Genomic DNA, 21,269 nt, shown 5'->3' on the forward strand with positions numbered 1-21,269 from the left:
CTCATTTTCCTTCCCACTGAGGTCACTGAAGGAATTCATGGAATTTTTTGGCATCAGAAAGTATCAGAAAGACAAGATGTGATGCCATAAACTTGAATTAGTGATAGTGTCCATATTTCTTCTCTGGAGTTGTCACCCATCTACAGGTTGGCATGCCCTCATCGATCCAGCCTCAGGACTTTCCTTAACCTAAGTCATTTGAGGACTAGCTTCTGGGAGAGAAAACTGGTCAGAATATTAGCCCCACAAGTCCCATGAAAGCTTCTAAGCTTGTCTGGATGCTAAGTCTCTAATCTTATAGTGCACATTCCTCTCAGTGGCTTCTGGTCTGCATATCTCTATGTTCAAGTTTAAGTGCCTGAATATTATACAGTGTCCTTGGATCTGTATATAGGTCCTAGGCTGCTAAATGAGAAATTAACTTCTCCAACCAATGCTAAAAGATGTGTTTCCAGTATTCAGCCATTCCAATGATCTAAATTGGGCTCTGTAGTTTCCAGGCTCCTAGACCAAGGAATTCACATGTCTAACCAGTTTCAAACTGTATGTTCTTGGGATTCAACCATTCCAAACTGACCTTGTAATCCTCCTGGATTTCTCTTTAGAAACCTGCTCATGAAAATCGGATTCATTTTGATATTTGGCAGAACTAATACAATTATGTAAAGTTTAAAAATAAAATAAAATTAAAAAAAAACTACAAGATAAAGAAAAAAAAAAAAAAGAAAATTCAATTATGACACTAACTGTCAAAGACTCTCTACATGCTCCACTCCTAAAATGAAAAACTTTCACTCCACTGCCTGTGATGTGCGGTTCCCAGTTGCCAAGTCAGTACCATGAACACTCACTGGTTTTGTTGTTGTTTCCTCTTAGGATTTGTGCACCTGGCTGGAGGGGATGGACCCTGCTTAGGGCGAGTAGAAGTGTATTCTGGAGAAGCCTGGATCCCAGTGTCTTATGGGAACTTCACACTCCCCACTGCCCAGGTCATCTGTGCAGAGCTGGGGTGTGGCAAGGCTGTGTCTGTCCTGGGACATGAGCTCTTCAGAGAGTCCAGTGCCCAGGTCTGGGCTGAAGAGTTCAGGTGTGAGGGGGAGGAGCCTGCGCTCTCGGTCTGCCCCAGAGTGCCCTGTCCAGGGGGCACTTGTCACCACAGTGGAGCTGTTCAGGTTGTCTGTTCAGGTGAGATGCAGGTCAGGCCTTTCACCTCTGTGAACACCCTGCTCAGGTGAGAAAGTCATGTGATTTTGCTGAAACTCTGTCTTCTTCTACCAGCATACTCAGAAGTCCGGCTCATGACAAACAGCTCCTCTCAGTGTGAGGGGCAGGTGGAGATGAAGATTTCTGGACGATGGAGAGCACTCTGTGCCTCCCACTGGAGTCTGGCCAATGCTAATGTTGTCTGTCATCAGCTTGGCTGTGGAGTTGCCATCTCCACCCCCGGAGGACCACACTTGGTGGAAGGAGGTGATCAGATCCTAACAGCCCGATTTCACTGCTCAGGGGCTGAGTCCTTCCTATGGAGTTGTCCTGTGACTGCCCTGGGTGGTCCTGACTGTTCCCATGGCAACATGGCCTCTGTGATCTGCTCAGGTAAGAGAGAGGAAAGGGCTACTGGTACACAGGATGCTCCTGGAGTGAAATGTCTCCAAGAGTAGAGAGTGAGGTTAACAGGCTTAAAAGTCAGAGATTTTGTGGTGAAATATGGATCTTCTCATTGTTCATTCATTTTTCAGGCCAGGGCAAGAAGTGTGAAGGGGAATAATATATTTTTAAGCAACATTGTTGCTTACATAAAATCATAGAAAACAATGTAGGAGCAGTAAGTATAGACCTCAGTATGAACCCCAACCCAGAGCAACAGAGACAATGTCCCCAGCACCACAGTCACTGTTGTCCCCTCTCCTCGACAGGGAAAAGCGCTTACTGAACTTCTACTAACATAGAGAGTTTTATCAGTGTTTGAACTTCATATAAAATGATCCTGAATATTTCATCTTTTGTATCTAATTTCATAGACTCAAAATTATGTTTGGGATTCACACATGATGTTGTATATTGAGCACTTTATTTTTTTTATTAGTGTAGAGTATGCTTTGAATGATCAAATGGCCATGTAGTGATCCATTCTACTGACAGTATATATCTGAGTTATTTCCAGTTCTTGACTATTACAAATATGATATTATAACTTACCATGACAATGTCTTTGGGTGCAAATATGTGTTACTTATTTTCCATGTTTAACCCTTGGTCTTTTATTTTTATTTTCTTAATCAAATGGTGTCCTTTGATGAACTCATTTCTTAAGCTTATGTAAATATAACTTACCAACATTTTCCTGTACATTTAATGCTTCTTATATCCTTTAAAAATTTTTTTTGCCTACTCGAAGATCTTAAAAACATTCTCTAAGAGTATCTTATGGAAATTTTATTGTATTTCTTTTGCATATTATTGTGCATTCCTTCTGGGATTGATATCTGTGTAAGATAAGGATCAGGTTTCATATAGACATCCAGTTGACTCAGAATCTTTTCCTGAAAATACTCTTCCCCACTGCAGTGCTGCCTTTGTCATAAGCAGACGGGCAATTATGTCTGTCTTATCTGAGACTCTCTATTCTGTTCCATGTTATCATTTGTCTATCCTTGCACCAATACTGCATTTTCTTAATTATCATAACTTCGGAGTTGTTGTTGTTCAATCGCTAAGTCATGTCTGACTCTTTGTGACCCCATGGACTACAGCACACCAGGCTTCCCTGTCCTTCACTATCTCCCTGAATTTCAAACTTTGTAGTTAGTCTGAATAATTTTAATTTACAAGAGTTACTTTATATTAACTCCTCTAATATCGTTGCTTTTCTTACCAACTGTGCTGTTCGTTCTCGGTTGCTTGTATTTTGTATGAATTTAGAAATCAGCTTGTCATTTTAACCAAATAAAAGCTTAAGGGTGTCATTGAGATTAGATTTAAAAATTTGAGAGTAGACATAGAAATTTGAGGATGATTGACATTGACAATGTTGAGTTTTCCAAATCATTGACATAATACATCCCTCCATTCGGTTAGATCCTGAATGTCAGAGGTTTTGCCCATCTTCTTGGAGAAGGCGATGGCACCCCACTCCAGTACTCTTGCCTGGAAAATCCCATGGATGGAGGAGCCCGGTAGGCTGCAGTCCATGGAGTCACTCAGAGTCGGATAGGACTGAGCGACTTCACTTTCACTTTTCACCTTCATGCATTGGAAAAGGAAATGGCAACCCACTCCAGTATTCTTGCCTGGAGAATCCCAGGGACGGGGGAGCCTAGTGGGCTGCCATCTATGGGGTCACACAGAGTTGGACATGACTGAAGTGACTTAGCAGCAGCAGCAGCCCATCTTCTACTAAGATTTCTCCTAGGTATTTTATTTTTGATGTTATGAGTATTTTTGTGAAAGTGTCCTGGCAATGAATTATCTTTGACTTGTTTTCATCTTTTAATTCTTTCAATTTTGATGTATGTTGAGACATAAAAATGTTGGGAAAACAATATAAAAATTCCTTTATGAGGGTTTCTAAATGTTAATATCAATATTTTGCTTTAATCTGTGTGTGTCCTTCCTTCTCTGTTCCTTTTCTGCCCCATTTCTTCCTGAATATGTAAATTCTTTCTGAATTCAGTTGAAGACATGATGTTCCTTTATCCTTAGAACATTTCTGGGAATTTCCTTACAGAACCAGAGTTCAGTCAAGTCTTTAAATGACCTCAGCCCCAGGTGACATCTAATTGCAGCACTGAAAGACCCCACTGAAAGACTGCCAAACTGAGTTTTTTTCTGATTAATGACCCAAAGTCATAAGCAAAACTAAGTACATATTTTTTTCTTCAGCTACTAAGTTTTACCTTTTCATATTGATCAAATTGCCAACATTGGTTGGATCACAAAAAAAGCAAAAGAGTTCCAGAAAAACCTCTATTTCTGCTTTATTGACTATGCCAAAGCCTTTGACTTTGTGGATCACAACAATGTGTGGAGAATTCTTAAAGAAATGGAAATACTAGACCACCTATCTGCCTCCTGATAAATCTGTGTGCAGGTCAAGAAGCAACAGTTAGAATTGGACATGGAACAACAGACTGTTTCCAAATTGGGAAAGGAGTACGTCAAGACTGTATATAGTCACCCTGATTATTTAACTTATATGCAGAGTACATCAAGTGAAATGCTGGACTGGATGAAGCACAAGCTGAAATCAAGATTGTCAGGAGAACTATCAATAGTCTCAGATATGCTTATGATACCACCTTTATGGAAGAAAGCGAACAGGAACTGAAGAGCCTCTTGATGAAAGTGAAAGAGGAGAGTGAAAACGCTGGCTTAAAACTCAACATTCAAAAAACAAAGATCATGGTATCCGGTGCTATCATTTCATGGCAAATAGATGGGGAAACAATGGAAACAGTGACAGACTATTTTCTTGGGCTCCAAAATCAATGCAGATGGTGACTGCAGCCATGAAATTAAATGATGCTTGCTCCTTGGAAGAAAAGCTATGACCAACCTAGACAGCATATTAAAAAGCAGAGACATTACTTTGCTGACAAAGGTCCATCTGTGATTTTTCCAGTAGTTATGTACGGATGTGAGAGTTGGACCATAACGAAAGTTGAGCACCGAAGAATTGATGCTTTTCAACTGTGGTGTTGGAGAAGACTCTTGAGAGTCCCCTGGACTGCAAGGAGATTAAACCAGTGGATCCTAATGGAAATTAGTCCTGAATATTCATTGGAAGGACTGATACTGAAGCTGAATCTTCAATACTTTGGCCACCTGATGAGAGGAGCTGACTCATTGGAAAAGACCCTGATGCTGGGAAAGATTGAGGGCAGGAGGAAAAGGGGATGACAGAGGATGAGATGTTGGATGGCATCACCGACTTGATGGACATGAGTTTGAGCAAGCTCCAGAAGTTGGTGATGAACAGGGAAGCCTGGCCAGCTGCAGTTAATTGGGTCACAAAGAGTTGGACATGACTGAGGGACTGAACTGAAGTGAACCAAGTTTTTTTGGAAAAACTGCCATGCAACAATATGACCAGAACTCTTGCTACATGACCTGAATTAATTGAAGAATATCCTCTGATTTTGCATTTTGATGTTTCTAGTTTATGTTGAGCTAATGTGTGGCTACACTTATTCTTTAGTTCTTAATTTCAGCTAACAAGTTTTTCAGAAGTATTTGGTTTTTGTTATCATTTCTCTGCAAAGATACACATTTTGTCAATTAATTCCATAAGCGCTTTAACTGTGGCTATGTATATTCTCATCAGGTAACTCTAGCAGCTGAAAACCCTGGGAAATTCTTTCTAAGGTCTCCTTTTTCCTTTCCATTTTTCATGAGATCTATTTTATATAAGTGTTTGTTTTAAAGATACACATTAAAGAACTTGTAGAAATCCTTCAGAAAGAATTTTGTTTTGCTTTTACTTAGGGATAGATTTGGGCTTCCCTGGTGGTTCAGATGGTAAAAAATCCGCCTGCAGTGCGGGAGACCTGGGTTTGATCCCTGGGTTGGGAAGATCCCCTGGAGGAGGGCTTGGCAACCCACTCCAATATTCTTGCCTGAAAAATTTGGTGGGCTATAGTCCAAGGGGTTACAAAGAGTCCGACATGACTGAGCAACTAAAGCCCAGCACAGGGATAAATTTAGGGATACAATTTACTTAACTCATTCTTACAGCAACACTTGGGTTAAAACAGAAATTGTGGTACCGTCTGAAGCAGAACTCTCCAGGGAGACGGTGAACACTAAGAGTATGATAATTTACTGCTGGGTCACAGCCTTCATCTTAGGCTCCATCAGTGGGTCATTATTTTCCTTAATTCAGTTTCCTGTTCTTCAACCCTTCCAGACTTCTGATCATTGTTGTTTCTTCAGGAAACAAGACCCAGGTGCTGCCCCAGTGCAACGACTCTATGGCAGAACCAGCAGGCTCTCCAGCCTCAGTGGAGCGCGCCCCCTACTGCTCAGGTAAAGGTCCCACAGGACAGAAGACCCTTCTCAACCCTTGGGGTCACCGCCGCATTGTTCCGTTTCTCTCTCCTCAGACAGCAGACAGCTCCGCGTGGTGGGTGGAGCCAGTCCCTGCGCCGGGAGAGTGGAGATCCTTGACCAGGGCTCCTGGGGCACCATCTGTGATGACGGCTGGGACCTGGACGATGCCCACGTGGTGTGCAGGCAGCTGGGCTGCGGACAAGCCCTCAATGCCACGGGGTCTGCTCACTTTGGGGCAGGATCAGGGCCCATCTGGCTGGACGACCTGAACTGCACAGGAAAGGAGTCCCAAGTGTGGAGGTGTCCTTCCCGGGGCTGGGGGCGGCACGACTGCAGACACAAGCAGGACGCGGGGGTCATCTGCTCAGGTCTGCACTGCACACTGTCCACAGGCTGGGAGAGGGGTTGGGCCCTGGAGGTCGGGGGTCTGAGCGCTGAGGGAGAGATGCTGAAAGGACCAGAGAAGGAGGCTTCCTCCCATGAAGCCTGTCTTTGTAGCAGATGTGAAGACGAGGTGCTTTCACTTCCTTCTGCAGCAGCTGAGGTTCTGGTCCTTTCTTGTCAGCAGTGTTTCCTGGCAGAGCTGTTTCTTACAGTTTTTCTTGAAAGCAGGGCTCTCTCTCCAGTTACATACAAAAAATTTAAACCCACGGACTAGTTTCTGTTTGCTTCCCTAACAATATACCAATTAGTGGTGTAAAACAGCATATATTTATTTCCTTACTCTTCTCTAGCTTAGATGTCCAGCAGGGATCTCACTGGGCTGAGATCAAGGCTTCAGCAGGGCCACATCACTTTTGTGGCTCTAGGGGAGTATCTGTTTCTTGCCTTTTCAAACTTCTTGAAACCACCTACATTTCTTCCTTCACAGCACCCTTCATCCATTACAGACCAGCAATGCTGCAGGCCTTCAACCATTATCCAGAATCACATCTCTCTTTCTAGCCGGAGCTAAGAAAAGTATTCCACGTTTAAGAATAGTGGGTCTAAGGATGTGATTAGACTGGGCTCAAATTGTTAATACATCATCTCACCATCCCATGGTCCTTACCTTAATCACATCTGTAAATCCCTCTTGTCAGGTATGGTAACATATTCTCAGGTTGCAAAGATTGGGATGTGGACATTTACATTTTTGGGTTAATTATTATCCCTATCTCCCTAATATCCACATCACAATCCTTTGACGTATTCTTTAAATATATCGTCAGGAAGCAGGATTCAGCTGCCCCTCTCTGACTAGCGTCCATGAAGTTTGGTCTTCCTCTCAGTTCATATCCACTACACCATTGTGGTAGAAATAGAAAGACAGACACAAATGGACAAAGGCAGTTAAAAGGGAGGCAACGTCAGTCTTGTCATCTAGTGGGTATCTCTTGAAGAAGATCAGAGATGAATGTTCACCATTTCTAGAAGAAAGGAAAACCTAGAACATCCAGCAAAATTTTCACTCTGTTCTGTCTCCTCCCCTTTCAACCTTAGAGTTCCTAGCCCTCAGGATGGTGAATGAGGACCAGCAGTGTGCTGGGTGGCTGGAAGTTTTCTACAACGGGACCTGGGGTAGTGTCTGCCGCAGCCCCATGGAAGACATCACTGTGTCCGTGATCTGCAGACAGCTTGGCTGTGGGGACAGTGGAACCCTCAACTCTTCTGTTGGTCTCAGGGAAGGTTCTAGACCCCAGTGGGTGGATGGAATCCGCTGTCAGAAAACTGACACCTCTCTCTGGCAGTGTCCTTCTGACCCTTGGAATTACACTTCATGCTCTCCAAAGGAGGAAGCCTATATCTCGTGCGCAGGTGACTTACTATTTCTGTGTGTCTTTCCCAACCCTGTAGAATGCAGTGAGATTTGATACTTTAAAATCTAAGTGATGAGTTTAATTTGGGTCCACAAAATGATATAAAGTGAAAATGTTAGTTGCTCAGTTGTGCTCTTTGCGACCATGTGGACTGTAGTCAGCAGGCTCCTCTGTCCATGGGATTCTCCAGGCAAGAATGCTGGAATGGGTTACCCTTCACTTCTCCAGGGGATCATCCTGACCTAGGTATGAAAATCGGGTCTCCTACACTCCAGTCAGATTCTTTACTGTCTGAGCCATCAGAGAAGCTTAAATGAGGTAAGAATGAAACTAATTTAATCCACATATTCCAACCTTGTTTGTTAAAATTTTTAATTGAGACGTAATTCTTGTAACATTATATTAGTTCTAAGTGTAAAACATAGTGTTTATGTATTTGTACATATTGGTAAATCACCACACATACAGTAATATCCATCACCACATGCAGTTACAATTTTTTTCTCTTATGATCCCACAAGTAAGAATTTGCATGCTGCAACTAAGACCCAGCACAACCTAATAAATACTTAATTTTAAAAGAGAGAAATGCAAATCAAAACCACTATGAGGTACCATTTCACACCAGTCAGAATGGCTGCGATCCAAAAGTCTACAAATAATAAATGCTGGAGAGGGTGTGGAGAAAAGGGAACCCTCTTACACTGTTGGTGGGAATGCAAACTAGTACAGCCACTATGGAGAACAGTGTGGAGATTCCTTAAAAAACTGGAAATAGAACTGCCTTATGATCCAGCAACCCCACTGCTGGGCATACACACTGAGGAAACCAGAAGGGAAAGAGACACGTGTACCCCAATGTTCATCGCAGCACTGTTTATAATAGCCAAGACGTGGAAGCAACCTAGATGTCCATCAGCAGATGAATGGATAAGAAAGCTGTGGTACATATACACAATGGAGTATTACTCAGCCATTAAAAAGAATACATTTGAATCAGTTCTAATGAGGTGGATGAAACTGGAGCCTATTATACAGAGTGAAGTAAGCCAGAAGGAAAAACATAAATACAGTATACTAACGCATATATATGGAATTTAGAAAGATGGTAACAATAACCCGGTGTACGAGACAGCAAAAGAGACACTGATGTATAGAACAGTCTTATGGACTCTGTGGGAGAGGGAGAGGGTGGGAAGATGTGGGAGAATGGCAATGAAACATGTAAAATATCATGTAGGAAACGAGTTGCCAGTCCAGGTTCGATGCATGATGCTGGATGCTTGGGGCTGGTGCACTGGGACGGCCCAGAGGGATGGTATGGGGAGGGAGGAGGGAGGAGGGTTCGGGATGGGGAACACATGTATACCTGTGGCGGATTCATTTTGATATTTGGCAAAACTAATACAATTATGTAAAGTTTAAAAATAAAATAAAATTGGAAGAATAAAAAAAAAAAAAAAAAAAAAAAAAAAATAAAAGAGACTATTATTTTCTTCATAGCATCATGGTTTTTTATCCACATAAGGGCTTCCCTGGTAGGTCAACTGGTAAAGAATCCGCCTGCCATGCAGGAGACCCTGGTTTGATTCCTGAGTCTGGAAAATCCGCTGGAGAAGGATAGGCTACTCACTACGGTATTCTTGGGCTTCCCTTGTGACTCAGCTGGTAAAGAATCTGCCTGCAATGTGGGAGACCTGGGTTTGATCCCTGGGTTGGGAAGACCCCCTGGAGAAGGGAATGGCTACCCACTCCAGTATTCTCGCCTGGAGAATTCCCTGTATACTTCATGGGGTCTCAAAGAGTTGGACATGACTAAGTGACTTTCACAAACGCTATATACAGAAATATTATCTTCTTTCCTATATTACTGTCTTAAGATATCTTTCATGACAATATTTTTTCTCTAGAATGTTTTAAAATTTCTTATTTATTCATAGGAACTCTTTATAAACAAACATCACTTACTGTTTCTCTTAAATATTTTTGTAAGATTTTCCCCATATTTTACATATATTTTTAAGGTTGTATATGTGTATGGGTGGGTTATGTGATCAAATCTGTAATGTTTTACTTTTTTGACTTCTGCCTTTAGTGCAATGTTTCAAATGCCATTCTTCATCTCAAAATAACATTGAATCAAGTTTTATTTTCTGCAAACAATTTAATAGTTCCACTAAAGAATATTCAAAACCTAATTTAAAATTTATGTATTTATCTGAATTTATTTTACTATGTGTGATGGCGAAACATCATCACCAGGAATTACATTTTAGATATGTGATATCTTAGCTCCATCACAAAATAAAAGCACATTGTCTCATGAGTTCATGGATATGACATCAAAAGTACAGGCAACAAAGCAAAAATAGACAAGTGCGGATACAGCAAACTAAAAAGCTTCTGCAAACCAAATGAAAGATCAACAGAGTGAAAAAGCAAGCTAGCGCAAATTATATAAGGTATTAATTTCCAAAAATAATAAGGAAGTCCTCTAACTTAAGAGAAAAAAAACCCAACAAACTTAAAACTAATAACTCAATTAAAAAATTGGCCAAGGGCTTGAATAGACATTTCTCTAAATAAGACATACAAATGGCAATAGGTATATAAAAAAATGCTTGACATTGTCAATCATCAGGGACATGTAAATTAAAACCACAAAGAGATATCATCTCACACATGTCAGAATGACTGTTTTTTGTTTTTTTTTAAAGACACTTAGTGTTGGCAAGGCTGTGGAGAAACTGACACTTTATGTGCACTTATCCACATTAAATGTATAAATTGTACTAATAAAGCTATGTAATCCAGGGGTTAAATCTCTGGGCTTTCACTGTCATGGATCCAGGTTCAATCCCTGACCTGGGAACTATGATCCCATGAGCAACAGCACAGCCAAAACACAAACAAACACCAGCACAAAAACTATGACCAAAATATCTGTATGATTTATACTGATGTCGCTTTTCATTCTTGGTATTGTCAACTTCATTTTCTCTCTGCTCTGCATTAGTGTTGCTCAGTGTCATCAATTTTCAATGAGCCACGTTTAAAGGGTTTTCTTCTATATTTTCTACCTTATGCTTACCTTCTTTTCCATTAATTTTTGGTCCTTTTTAAATTAACCCCAAACATTCTACATTCTTGAATTTCTCATCTAGTTTCTTAATTGGAAGCTTACTTTTTTTTTCACTTTCAGTCTTTCCTCTTCTCTAAATCTAGGGTATAAATTTCCTGTAGGCACTACTTGAGTTTCATTAGAAGAATTTATCATACCATTATTTTGTGTTTATTATCATTATTTCACAGTATTTTATAAGTTTTAAATTTATTCCCAGACTCATGTGGCTTTTGGAAGGATCTTGCTGAATTTCCCCAAATAGAAATATATAAATATTTTCTTATTAGTTCTTAATTTTATTCCACTGTGGCCAGAGTAAATATTCTGTATGAATTCAAAGAGTGAAAGATTTTGTCCTATTATGTGGTCATTTTGATAATTGTTCCTAGTGCATTTACAATAATGTGAACTCTTGCATTGTTGGGTGCATTGCTCTCTGTTACTTAGTTAAATGTGCTGATTATGTTGTTGTACATCTACTGTATTCTTTGTTTTTTGTATGTTTGGTGTGCACGCTACTGAAAAAGATATGGTAATAATCCCCCATTTTGATTGTGATTTTGTCTATTTCTTCTTTTCACTGTCAAGTATGTTTCAAAGTTATGTTCTGTTACCATTCTTGAATTTTCTTGTCTAAAATATCTTTATTAAAGGTGCATCTCATTATAATCATGAAAATTCCCTCTTTAATTCAATTAGTGTATCTTTGCTTAAAGTCTACTTTTTGGGACATTGATATAGCTACTCCAGTTTTGTTACAGTTAGTACATTTTTTCCATCATTTTACTTTCAAGCATTCTTTGCTTTCATAATACAAGGTGGGCATTTTGCAAGTAACATTTGTGTCAATTTTGTTTTAATCCATTTACTGTAAATGCAATTTCTGATATTGATGTGTTGGTATCTGCCATTTGTTTTTAATTGATCCACCTGCTTTATGTTCCCTTTTGTCTCCTTATTTTTCCTCCTTTTGTATTAAATAAATCTGTTATTATTCCAGATTTTCCTTTTTCCATTTGATTTTAAGCAGCTTTACTAAGAGTGGGGGTTTTCATACTCCTTCATTTATTTTTTTAAAAAGTTATCTATTGTTATATCATCAGATATTACTTCTGCAGTTCTGTCTCTCTGTCTGTGTATCTCTTCTCTCTCTCCTCCTCCTCTTTCTTCTCTTTCTCATCTCTCATTTTTAGGACTCCTCTAAATCACTATATTCTAAGTTCTATATAAAATTCTTTTAACTTATTCATTCACTTTTTAAACCTAGATATTTTATTTTAGGTTGGCAATAGTTTCTTAGATATTTTTATTTATTTATGATTATTTGTTATTTTTTAATCTTTTTACCTGTTTATTCTCTCCTTCTCTCTTTTCCCGTAAATACATTGATTGTAGTTAAAATCCTTGTCGCTAAGTCCACCATTTCTATCATAGGTGTCTCTGCATTCTCTTATCTTTTTTCACTTTGGTCATTTGTCATGTTATCCTAGCTTGTCAAATGTCATGTCATTTTTTATTGAATGCTATAAATTATATATGAAAAAGTAAGATATTCCTGATACATTTTCTAACACCTGAAAGGATTTACCCTTTGTTTTCCTAGGCAGGTAGGGGGAGGGGGTGTGTTCACTCAAACATCTAAATATAACCTAAAACTGAGCTGTAACAGTATGGGTTGCAGTTTTGGTAGCACTCAGTCCACCTCTGATTTCTCTGTCCCTATGACATAAGCCTTCAGAGATTTCAGTTCAGAGCCTAGATTCTTTGGTAGCTAAGTACCCAAAATAATGAAAAAGACTCTGCTTTCCAAGTCTTTTTATATAGTTCTCTAGCTTCCTGCCCTTCACAGCTTATATACTGGGCAAATATTTGAGGAGAAAACCTGCTGTGTGAGAGAGGCTCTCAAGACCCTAATTTTGTCTCTCCAGCACCAGGTCACCCCCAAATTATGCTGGCTTCCTGTCACAACAGTAGTCCTCTGCTTGTCCGAGCCCACATTTTGAATCATTAAATTATGCAACGAATTGGCAAATTCCCACAGAGAAAAAGAAGCTATAGATCCTGGACTAACATTGAAATAATCTCCACTCTTTAGAATTTTAGCATATTTAGTCCATGTTGTGTTAACAAATGTCGAATACATTTACTGTTTCTTAAAAAATAGTTTCCAGCTTTTAAAGTTGTATCCAGAAAGACCCAGCAAGACACATTGGCCTGCTGTGAACTCCATTCTCCCTGGAAGTGGAAAATTTTAGGTTTAATTCTCTACTTCATTATTTACTTAAAGTGCAGCACTGATAGACATTATTTAACCTTTCTTTACCTACTTTTTTTTTTTTTTTAACCTTTCCTCCTACTTTTCAACCTTATTAATTCTCTTGCCACCGCTATAAGAAACCAGACCCAGCTGCTGCCCCAGGGCAATGCTGCTGTTGCTGCTGCCAAGTCGCTTCAGTCATGTCCGACTCTTAGCGACCCCATGGACTGCAGCCTACCAGGCTCCTCTGTCCATGGGATTGTCCAGGCAAGAGTACTGGAGTGGGTTGCCATAGCCTTCTGCACGAGTGCAAAGACTCTGTATCAGAACGAGCAAGGTCAGCAGCCTCAGAGGAGAGCGCCTCCTATTGCTCGGGTGAGGGTCCCACAGGACAGAAGACCCTTCTCATTCTCCAGGTCAACAACCCATGTCCCATTTCTCTCTCCTCAGACAGCAGACAGCTCCGCCTGGTGGACGGGGGCGGTCACTGCGCCGGGAGAGTGGAGATTCTTAACCAGGGCTCCTGGGGCACCATCTGTGACTACAGCTGGGACCTGGACGATGCCCACGTGGTGTGCAGACAGCTGGGCTGTGGAAAAGCCCTCGATGCCACTGTCTCTTCTTCGTTTGGGGCGGGATCAGGGCCCATTTGGCTGGACAACGTGAGGTGCACGGGAAAGGAGTCCCACGTGTGGAGGTGCCCTTCCCGGGGCTGGGGGAAGCACCACTGCGATCATAGCCGGGATGCAGGAGTCATCTGCTCAGGTATGGTCAGTTCATTGCCCACCAGCTGAGAGAATGGAAAGTTCCAAGAAAGCTGGTGTCTGATCAGAGGGACAATAGGGGATGGGTGGGCTAGAGAGGGCTGAGACAACTACCCATCCTCCGTGAGTGCCCTGTAGCTGTGGCAATGAGCTTCTATACTTTCCTCTTACAAGTCTCTGCTATTCTTTTCTTCTCCAGTGGTCTTACCTGACACTAAAATAGCTTTATTTACTCTCCCAGTTAAAATAAATCCTCATAATTTTTTTCATAATTCACTTTTTGTAAAAGTGAAACATTTGCTAACAGCCACATACACACTCCCTTTGCATAGGAAGGCTATGAGAGGGAGGGACAAAAAATCAGGATGTACTTTCCTGGGTGGAGCTGTTTCTATACAAACAGTGTGAGACATTATTTTGCACTAGGTTAGTGTGAGTGGAGGCTACTCCTACTATAGGAGGATATCATTTACATGTATAGAGGGTATCCCTACAAGGGTCATCATTTAACAGATCAGAGATTCTTATGGATTTGTGCCAGATTTCAAGTTTCCTTTGCAAATTTAGACATAAATGTTTATAGTTCTTTGATGGTAGAGAATTGTTGATGAAATGCTCTGAGTCATATATTCTTCCATTGTTACTAGAAAAGTCTCTCTCTTCAATTTTTCCTTTAAAACATCTATATAAATGCAAACTTTGGAGGAACACTTAGCCATGCACTGACAAGTCAAAGGTGGAGGTAATAAAACTTGTATTTCTGTGTTTTATGTTAAGAGATTATAAAGTTTATATCTGATGGCTTCAAAAATATAAGAGAATTGCATTTAGGGGCTTATTTGGGGTAAGTGGACACATTTAATTTTTGAAGAAGGTGGAAAAGGTTTTATAGTAGCTGGGAGGAAGGTGAATGGCAATGGGAGCTGATGAAGCTAACTGTGAGGTTCTCTGAGCAGCACTGAGGGGCCAGGTGTGGTGTGAAGGGTGCTACGTATGTCTAAGGACACAGGATGTGTACACAGCAAGAGACCAGACAAGGATATGTCTTTCCTATTATTCACATTGGCTTTCTATTTAATAATTTTCTTGGAATTATCACACACTTATTCTTCCATGTAAATTTTAAAATCAAGTAGAAAATAAAAAAGATATACTATATCTCAGAAGTCTCTATCCTGATATGTATAAGACTTTATTGAGTATTCAGCATATATTTGAATATTTCCCATGTATCAGGGTACATAAAACAGAATACAAGAAATACTTTTTTCTTGTTCTTTCTAAGGTTTTAATCTCATAGAATTAATATAACAATATCAATAACCTCATATATGCAGATGACAACACCCTAATAGCAGAAAGTAAAGAGGAATAGAGGAGAGCCTCTTGATGAAAGTGGAAGAGAAGAGTGAAAAAGCTGGCTTGAAACTCCGCATTCAAAAAACTAATATCATGGCATCCAGTCCCATCACTTCATGGCTAAGAGATGAGGAAAAAATGGAAACAGCAACAGACTTTATTTTCTTGTGCTCCAGAATCACTGCAGACTGTGACTGCAGCCATGAAATTAAAAGACGCTTGCTCCTTGGAAGAAAAGCTATGACAAACCTGGACAGCATATTAAAAAGCAGAGACATTACTTTGTGACAAATGTCCATATAGTCAAAGCTATGTTTTTTTTTTTTTTTCTGGTAGTTATGTATGGATGTGAGAGTTGGATCATAAAGAAGGCTGAGCGCTGAAGAATTGATGCTTTTGAACTGTGGTGCTGGAGAAGACTCTGGAGAGTCCCTTGGACTGCAAGGAGATCAAATCAGTCAATCCTAAAGGAAATCAACCCTGAATAACTCATTGAAAGGATGTATGCTGAAGCTGAAGCTCCAATACTTTGGCCACATGATAAGAAGAAATGACTCATTGGAAAAGACCCTGAGGCTGGGAAAGATTGAAGACCAGAGAGGAAGGGGACAACAGAGGATGAGATGATTGGATGGCATCACTGACTCAATGAACATGAGTTTGAGTAAACTCAGGGAGATAGTGAAGACAGGGAAGCCTGGAGTGCTGCAGTCCGTGGGGTCACAAAGAGTCGGACGCGACTGAGTAACTGAGCAACAAAACAACCAGTTAAATAAAAATGCTTTAATTAGAATGTGTAGCCTGTGACCCAAACTCCCAGCCAGAGGAGCCTAGGGGTCCTAACCTGGGCCTCTCTGGGGAGATGGAAGTGGATAAATAGTAAAAAGCAAGCAGATCATCCTCTCCCTTATCATTCATTCTTATATCAGTGGTCAAGCTAATCCTTCAATTCTTTAATTTCTGTGGTGTCTTTTCTGTCCTCTCCTGCTCTGTATAGTAGATTTTTATTCTGTTACATCATTCTTTTTGAGACTTCAAAGTTCACATACTTATGCAATCAGAGTCCTTTACCAGGACAAATTCCACCGTTACGTACATAACCATGAGCACACTCAGAAACCAGGCAAATTATTTTAAAAATTGTTCTTTATGATTTGCAGGGTTTTTTTTCCCATTGGATTACCTTTTCTCTGTCCAAATATGGTCCCTGAAGCATGAAATCATGATCATGTGTCTTTTCTTCGGTCTCTCTCTCATACCCCATCCACTCCCCATTTAACCTACCACTCACCCCACCTCACTCCCTACAGAAGTTCTTCCCTTTTGGAGTATCCTTTCCATCTATTTGTAGCTCTTAAGATAATTTCTTCTTTTCTGCATTGGGGGAATTGGGAAAGGGTAGGAGTGTTAGGTGGCAAATGGGAGCAGCCCAGGGGATAAAAGGTGTTAAAATCTTGTTGAACAAGTATTTGGTTTCCAAATCTGTTTCATCACTATTGACGCTTTTGCAATTTAGAAATCTCTAAAATATATATGGCTTGCTTGCTCTCTGCTATCTTCCTCTCACTCTCCTTTTTCGTAGCTTGCTGGCTTCTTATCTCAGAAATCCAAATAGGAAAGGAATATGCAGTAGGCATACAGATAGGGTTAGAATACATTCAATTGTCATCACTCCTTCACATTTGTTAAGAATCTCATGTCTAGGATGAAGTAATCAACTAACTCAGTTGTCTTGCATAATCCCACTGAGACTTCACTTTCTCTCAGGTGTGTTCATACACCCTAGGTTTTTAAGAAAGATGGCTAGGATCATTCCCTCCCTCTCCTATGACTCTCTGAGCTTTCATCACTTCCAAACTTATCTGTGAACAACTTCTTTCACAATTAGGTTACCTAATTGTGACCTAATGCCTGCACTCAGATCCAGCCCGCATGATGTTCACATCCCCAGTGACTTGAATACTGGCTCAGAGAAAAGTGCCCAAAATTCTAGCCCCAGAAATTTCAGGATGACCTAAACTTCTCTGACTCTTAGGCCTCTGACCTCTCGAATCCCATGATCTTCTTTCACTCTCAGTTAGTTCAGCATTGCACTCAAGTTTGAATGTCTACCACTGTGCAGTTTCTTTGGGCCTTTGTAGTTTCTAGGCCCCCAGATAAGAATTAACATTCCTAACCAATATATATTCTCTGGATTCAGCCATTCCAAACTGACCCTGCAATCCTTCTGGATATCTCTTCAGAAACTTGCTCATGAAAATGCAATTTGACAACGACAGTCAAATTCTCTCTTCTTATCCCCTCTTATTCCACTGCTGGAAAAAGCTTTCCCACCATTGCCTGTGAGGTGTTGTTTCCAATTGTCAAGCCAGTTTCATGAACAGTCACTGGGTTTGTTCTTTGTTTCTCTTAGGATTTTTGCGTCTGGCTGGAGGGGATGGACCCTGCTCAGGGCGAGTAGAAGTGCATTCTGGAGAAGCCTGGATCCCAGTGTCTGATGGAAACTTCACACTTCCCACTGCCCAGGTCATCTGTGCAGAGCTGGGGTGTGGCAAGGCTGTGTCTGTCCTGGGACATGTGCCCTTCAGAGAGTCCAATGCCCGGGTCTGGGCTGAAGAGTTCAGGTGTGAAGGGGAGGAGCCTGAGCTCCAGTTCTGTCCCAGAGTGCCCTGTCCAGGGGTCACTTGCCACCACAGTGGAGCTGTTCAGGTTGTCTGTTCAGGTGAGATGCACATCAGGACTTAACCTCTGTGTACACTCACTTCAAGCTAAAAAAGAAATACGATTTTTCTGAAATCCTGTCTGTTTCTATCAGTGTACACAGATGTCCGGCTCGTGACAAACAGCTCCTCTCAGTGTGAGGGGCAGGTGGAGATGAACATTTTTGGACAATGGAGAGTGCTCTGTGCCTCCCACTGGAGTCTGGCCAATGCCAATGTTGTCTGTCGTCAGCTCGGCTGTGGAGTCGCCATCTCCACCCCAAATGGAGCAGAAGGAAGTGATCAACTCTGGAAAGCCCGATTTCACTGCTCAGGGACTGAGTCCTTCCTGTGGAAATGCCCTGTGACTACCCTGGGTGTTCCTGACTGTTCCCATGGCAACACGGCCTCTGTGATCTGCTCAGGTAAGACAGGGAAGGGCTACTATACTTAGGATGCTCCTGGAGTGAAATTTCCCCAGAGCAGAGAGTAAGGGAAAACAGGCTTAAAAAGAAAGATATTCTGTAGTGAAATGTTTAATCTTGTTACTGAACTCGAGTTTCAGCTGCTCACTACTCAAGAATCCAACAGTGAGAGACAAGTGTGGGGTAAAATTAAAGACAGCTTTATTGAGGAGAATAAAGGACTATTCTGGGGAGATAGAGGACTAATGTACCAAAGAACCAGCTCCTCTTTGCTAATCAGGAGTGCACAGGTGGAAGTAGGGGACAGGTTACCTGCAGAGTAGCACAGCTAGCTCTGACAATCATCTTGAAATAGGTCTGGTCAGTGTCACCTTTATTGTTTGAATTACAGTTAATCATCAGTTCTAGTGTTGGTTTGTTCCCATTTCCTTGAGGCCGATCTTGGAATTGTGTAAGATGAAGATTATGAACTTCCCTGTTGGCTCAGATGGTAAAGAACCTGCCTGCAATGCAAGAGTCTCAGGTTTGATCCCTGGGTTGGGACGATCCCCTGGAGAAGGAACTGGCTCCCCACTAGTCTAGTCATCATGTAATTTATTGCTACCACCTGTTTGGGATTTCAGTATCTGCAAAATAGCTCAAAAGATATGGCTCAGAATGTTATCTACAGCCCATGAGAAGGAACTAAAGGTCCTTGACTTTGTTTAGGGCTAAACTATTGTTATTTTGTACTATTTGACTGTTTTCCTTTGTTTCTGATTGTTTTTCATTTCTGTGATCAAATTCATTCTTTAGCTAGGTTTTTCTACAAACAGAGGCAGGTGGAGGACAGGAGGGTGGTCTGTCCTGAGAAGGCTCTGTAAGGTCCTGCTCCATAGCATTCTCATTGTTCACTCATTTTTTTTCAGGGGAAAGAAGTGCTAAGAAATGCTAAGAAGTGCTATGTCAGGGAAAGAAATACCTAGATGAATAATATTTTTTTATGAAACCTTATTATTTGAGGATAATAATAGAGAACAAAGTACAAACAATAAGTGTATCCTTAGGTCATGTTCCCCAACCCAGATCCACAAAGAAAACATTCACAGCACCACAGAATCACTATTGCCTCCCAATAGCTGTGTCCTCCTCCTCTCCAGGGAAGACTGCTTACCTAAGACTTGTACTGCCATAGAATATTTTCTCAGTTTTTGAACTGTATGTAAATTCATACAATATGTTTTCTTTTGTGTCTAATTTCTTTGACTCCAAACTGTGTTTGAGATTCACTCATGATGTTGTTTATGGCAACATTTCATTCACTTTTATTATTATAGAGTATTCCTTTGAATGATCACATGACCCTGCATTGAACCATTCAACTAATGGCAGAAATTTGAGTTTATTTCCAGTTCTTGACTATTACAAATACAATGGTGCAAATTACCATGATGATGACTTTTGGCAAAAGTATTTATTATGATTTTTGTGTGTTTAATTCTTGGTCTTATATTTTTATTTTCTTAATGGTATGCTGTACTTCAATGAGCCAAGTTACTCATCTTAGGTTTGACTTATCAACTTTTTTTCTGTACATGTAGTGCTCTTGCAGTCAGTCAGTTCAGTTCAATTGCTCAGTCATGTTTGACTCTTTGCAACCCCATGGACTGCAGCATGCCAAGCTTTCCTGCCCTTCACCATCTCCTGGAGCTTGCTCAAGCTCGTATGCATTGAGTTGGTGAAACCATCCAGTCATCTGATTCTCTGTCGTCCCCTTCTCCTCCTGCCTTCAATCTTTCTCAGCTTCAGGGTCTTTTTCAATGAGTCAGTTCTTCCCATCATGTGGCCAAAGTATTGGAGCTTCAGCTTCAGCATCAGTTTTTCCAATGAATATTCAGGACTGATTTCCTTTAGGATTGACTGATTGGACCTCCTTGCCATCCAAGGGACTGTCAAGAGTCTTCTCCAACACCACAGTTCAAAAGCATCAATTATTCAGCATTCAGCTTTCTTTATGGTCCAACTCTCACATCCGTACATGATTACTGGAAAAATCACAGCTTTGACTAGATGGGCCTTTGTCAGTAATGTCTCTGCTTTTTAATATGTTGACTAGGTTGGTCATAGCTTTTCTTCCAAGCAGCAAGCATCTTTTAATTTCATGGCTGTAGACATAATCTGCAGTGATTTTGGAGCCCAAGAAAATAAAGTCTGTCCCTGTTTCCCCATCTTTTTGCCATAAAATGATGGGACCAGATGCCATGATATTAGTTTCTTGAATGTTGAGTATTAAGCCAACATTTTCACTCTCCTCTTTCAGTTTCATGATGTATGACAAAACCAATACAATATTTTAAAGTAAAAAAAAATTAAAAAATTAAAAAATAAATTTAAAAAAGAGTCTCTTTAATTTCTCCTCACTTTCTGCCATAAAGGCGGTGTCATCTGCATATCTGAGGTTATTGATATTTCTCCCAGAAATCTTGACTCCAGTTTGTGCTTCATCCCGCCCAGCATTTTGCATGATGTACTCTGCATATAAATTAAATAAGCAGAGTGACTATATACAGCCTTGACGTACTTCTGTCTCAATTTTGAGCTAGTCCATTGATCCAGTCCCTAGAACTCCTTATATTCTTCTTAAATGAACTTTGTCTACTCCAAAATTACAAAAATGTTCTCTGAGAGTATCTCACAGAACTGTAATTACTTTTTTTTTTTTTGCATATAATTGTACATTGCTTCTAGGATTGACATCTGTGTAGGATAGGGGTCAAGTATCCTGTTTTCATATGGGTATCCAGTTGACTCAAAA

At 40.6% G+C, this 21,269-nt stretch overlaps 1 protein-coding gene across 1 annotated transcript in view; it reads left to right on the forward strand.

The window, feature by feature from the left end:
* The window catches only part of LOC133248186 (antigen WC1.1-like), a 55,369-nt gene that overhangs the window by 12,612 nt on the left and 21,488 nt on the right, over positions 1–21,269 (forward strand). The window contains 8 exon segments of the mRNA XM_061418011.1: positions 877–1,185; positions 1,279–1,596; positions 5,932–6,024; positions 6,102–6,416; positions 7,531–7,845; positions 13,679–13,993; positions 17,765–18,073; positions 18,167–18,475. Of these exon segments, the coding sequence (XP_061273995.1) occupies positions 877–1,185; positions 1,279–1,596; positions 5,932–6,024; positions 6,102–6,416; positions 7,531–7,845; positions 13,679–13,993; positions 17,765–18,073; positions 18,167–18,475 (2,283 nt within the window).

This window comes from Bos javanicus, chromosome 5, assembly GCF_032452875.1.
Source record: "Bos javanicus breed banteng chromosome 5, ARS-OSU_banteng_1.0, whole genome shotgun sequence".
NCBI lineage: Eukaryota > Metazoa > Chordata > Mammalia > Artiodactyla > Bovidae > Bos > Bos javanicus.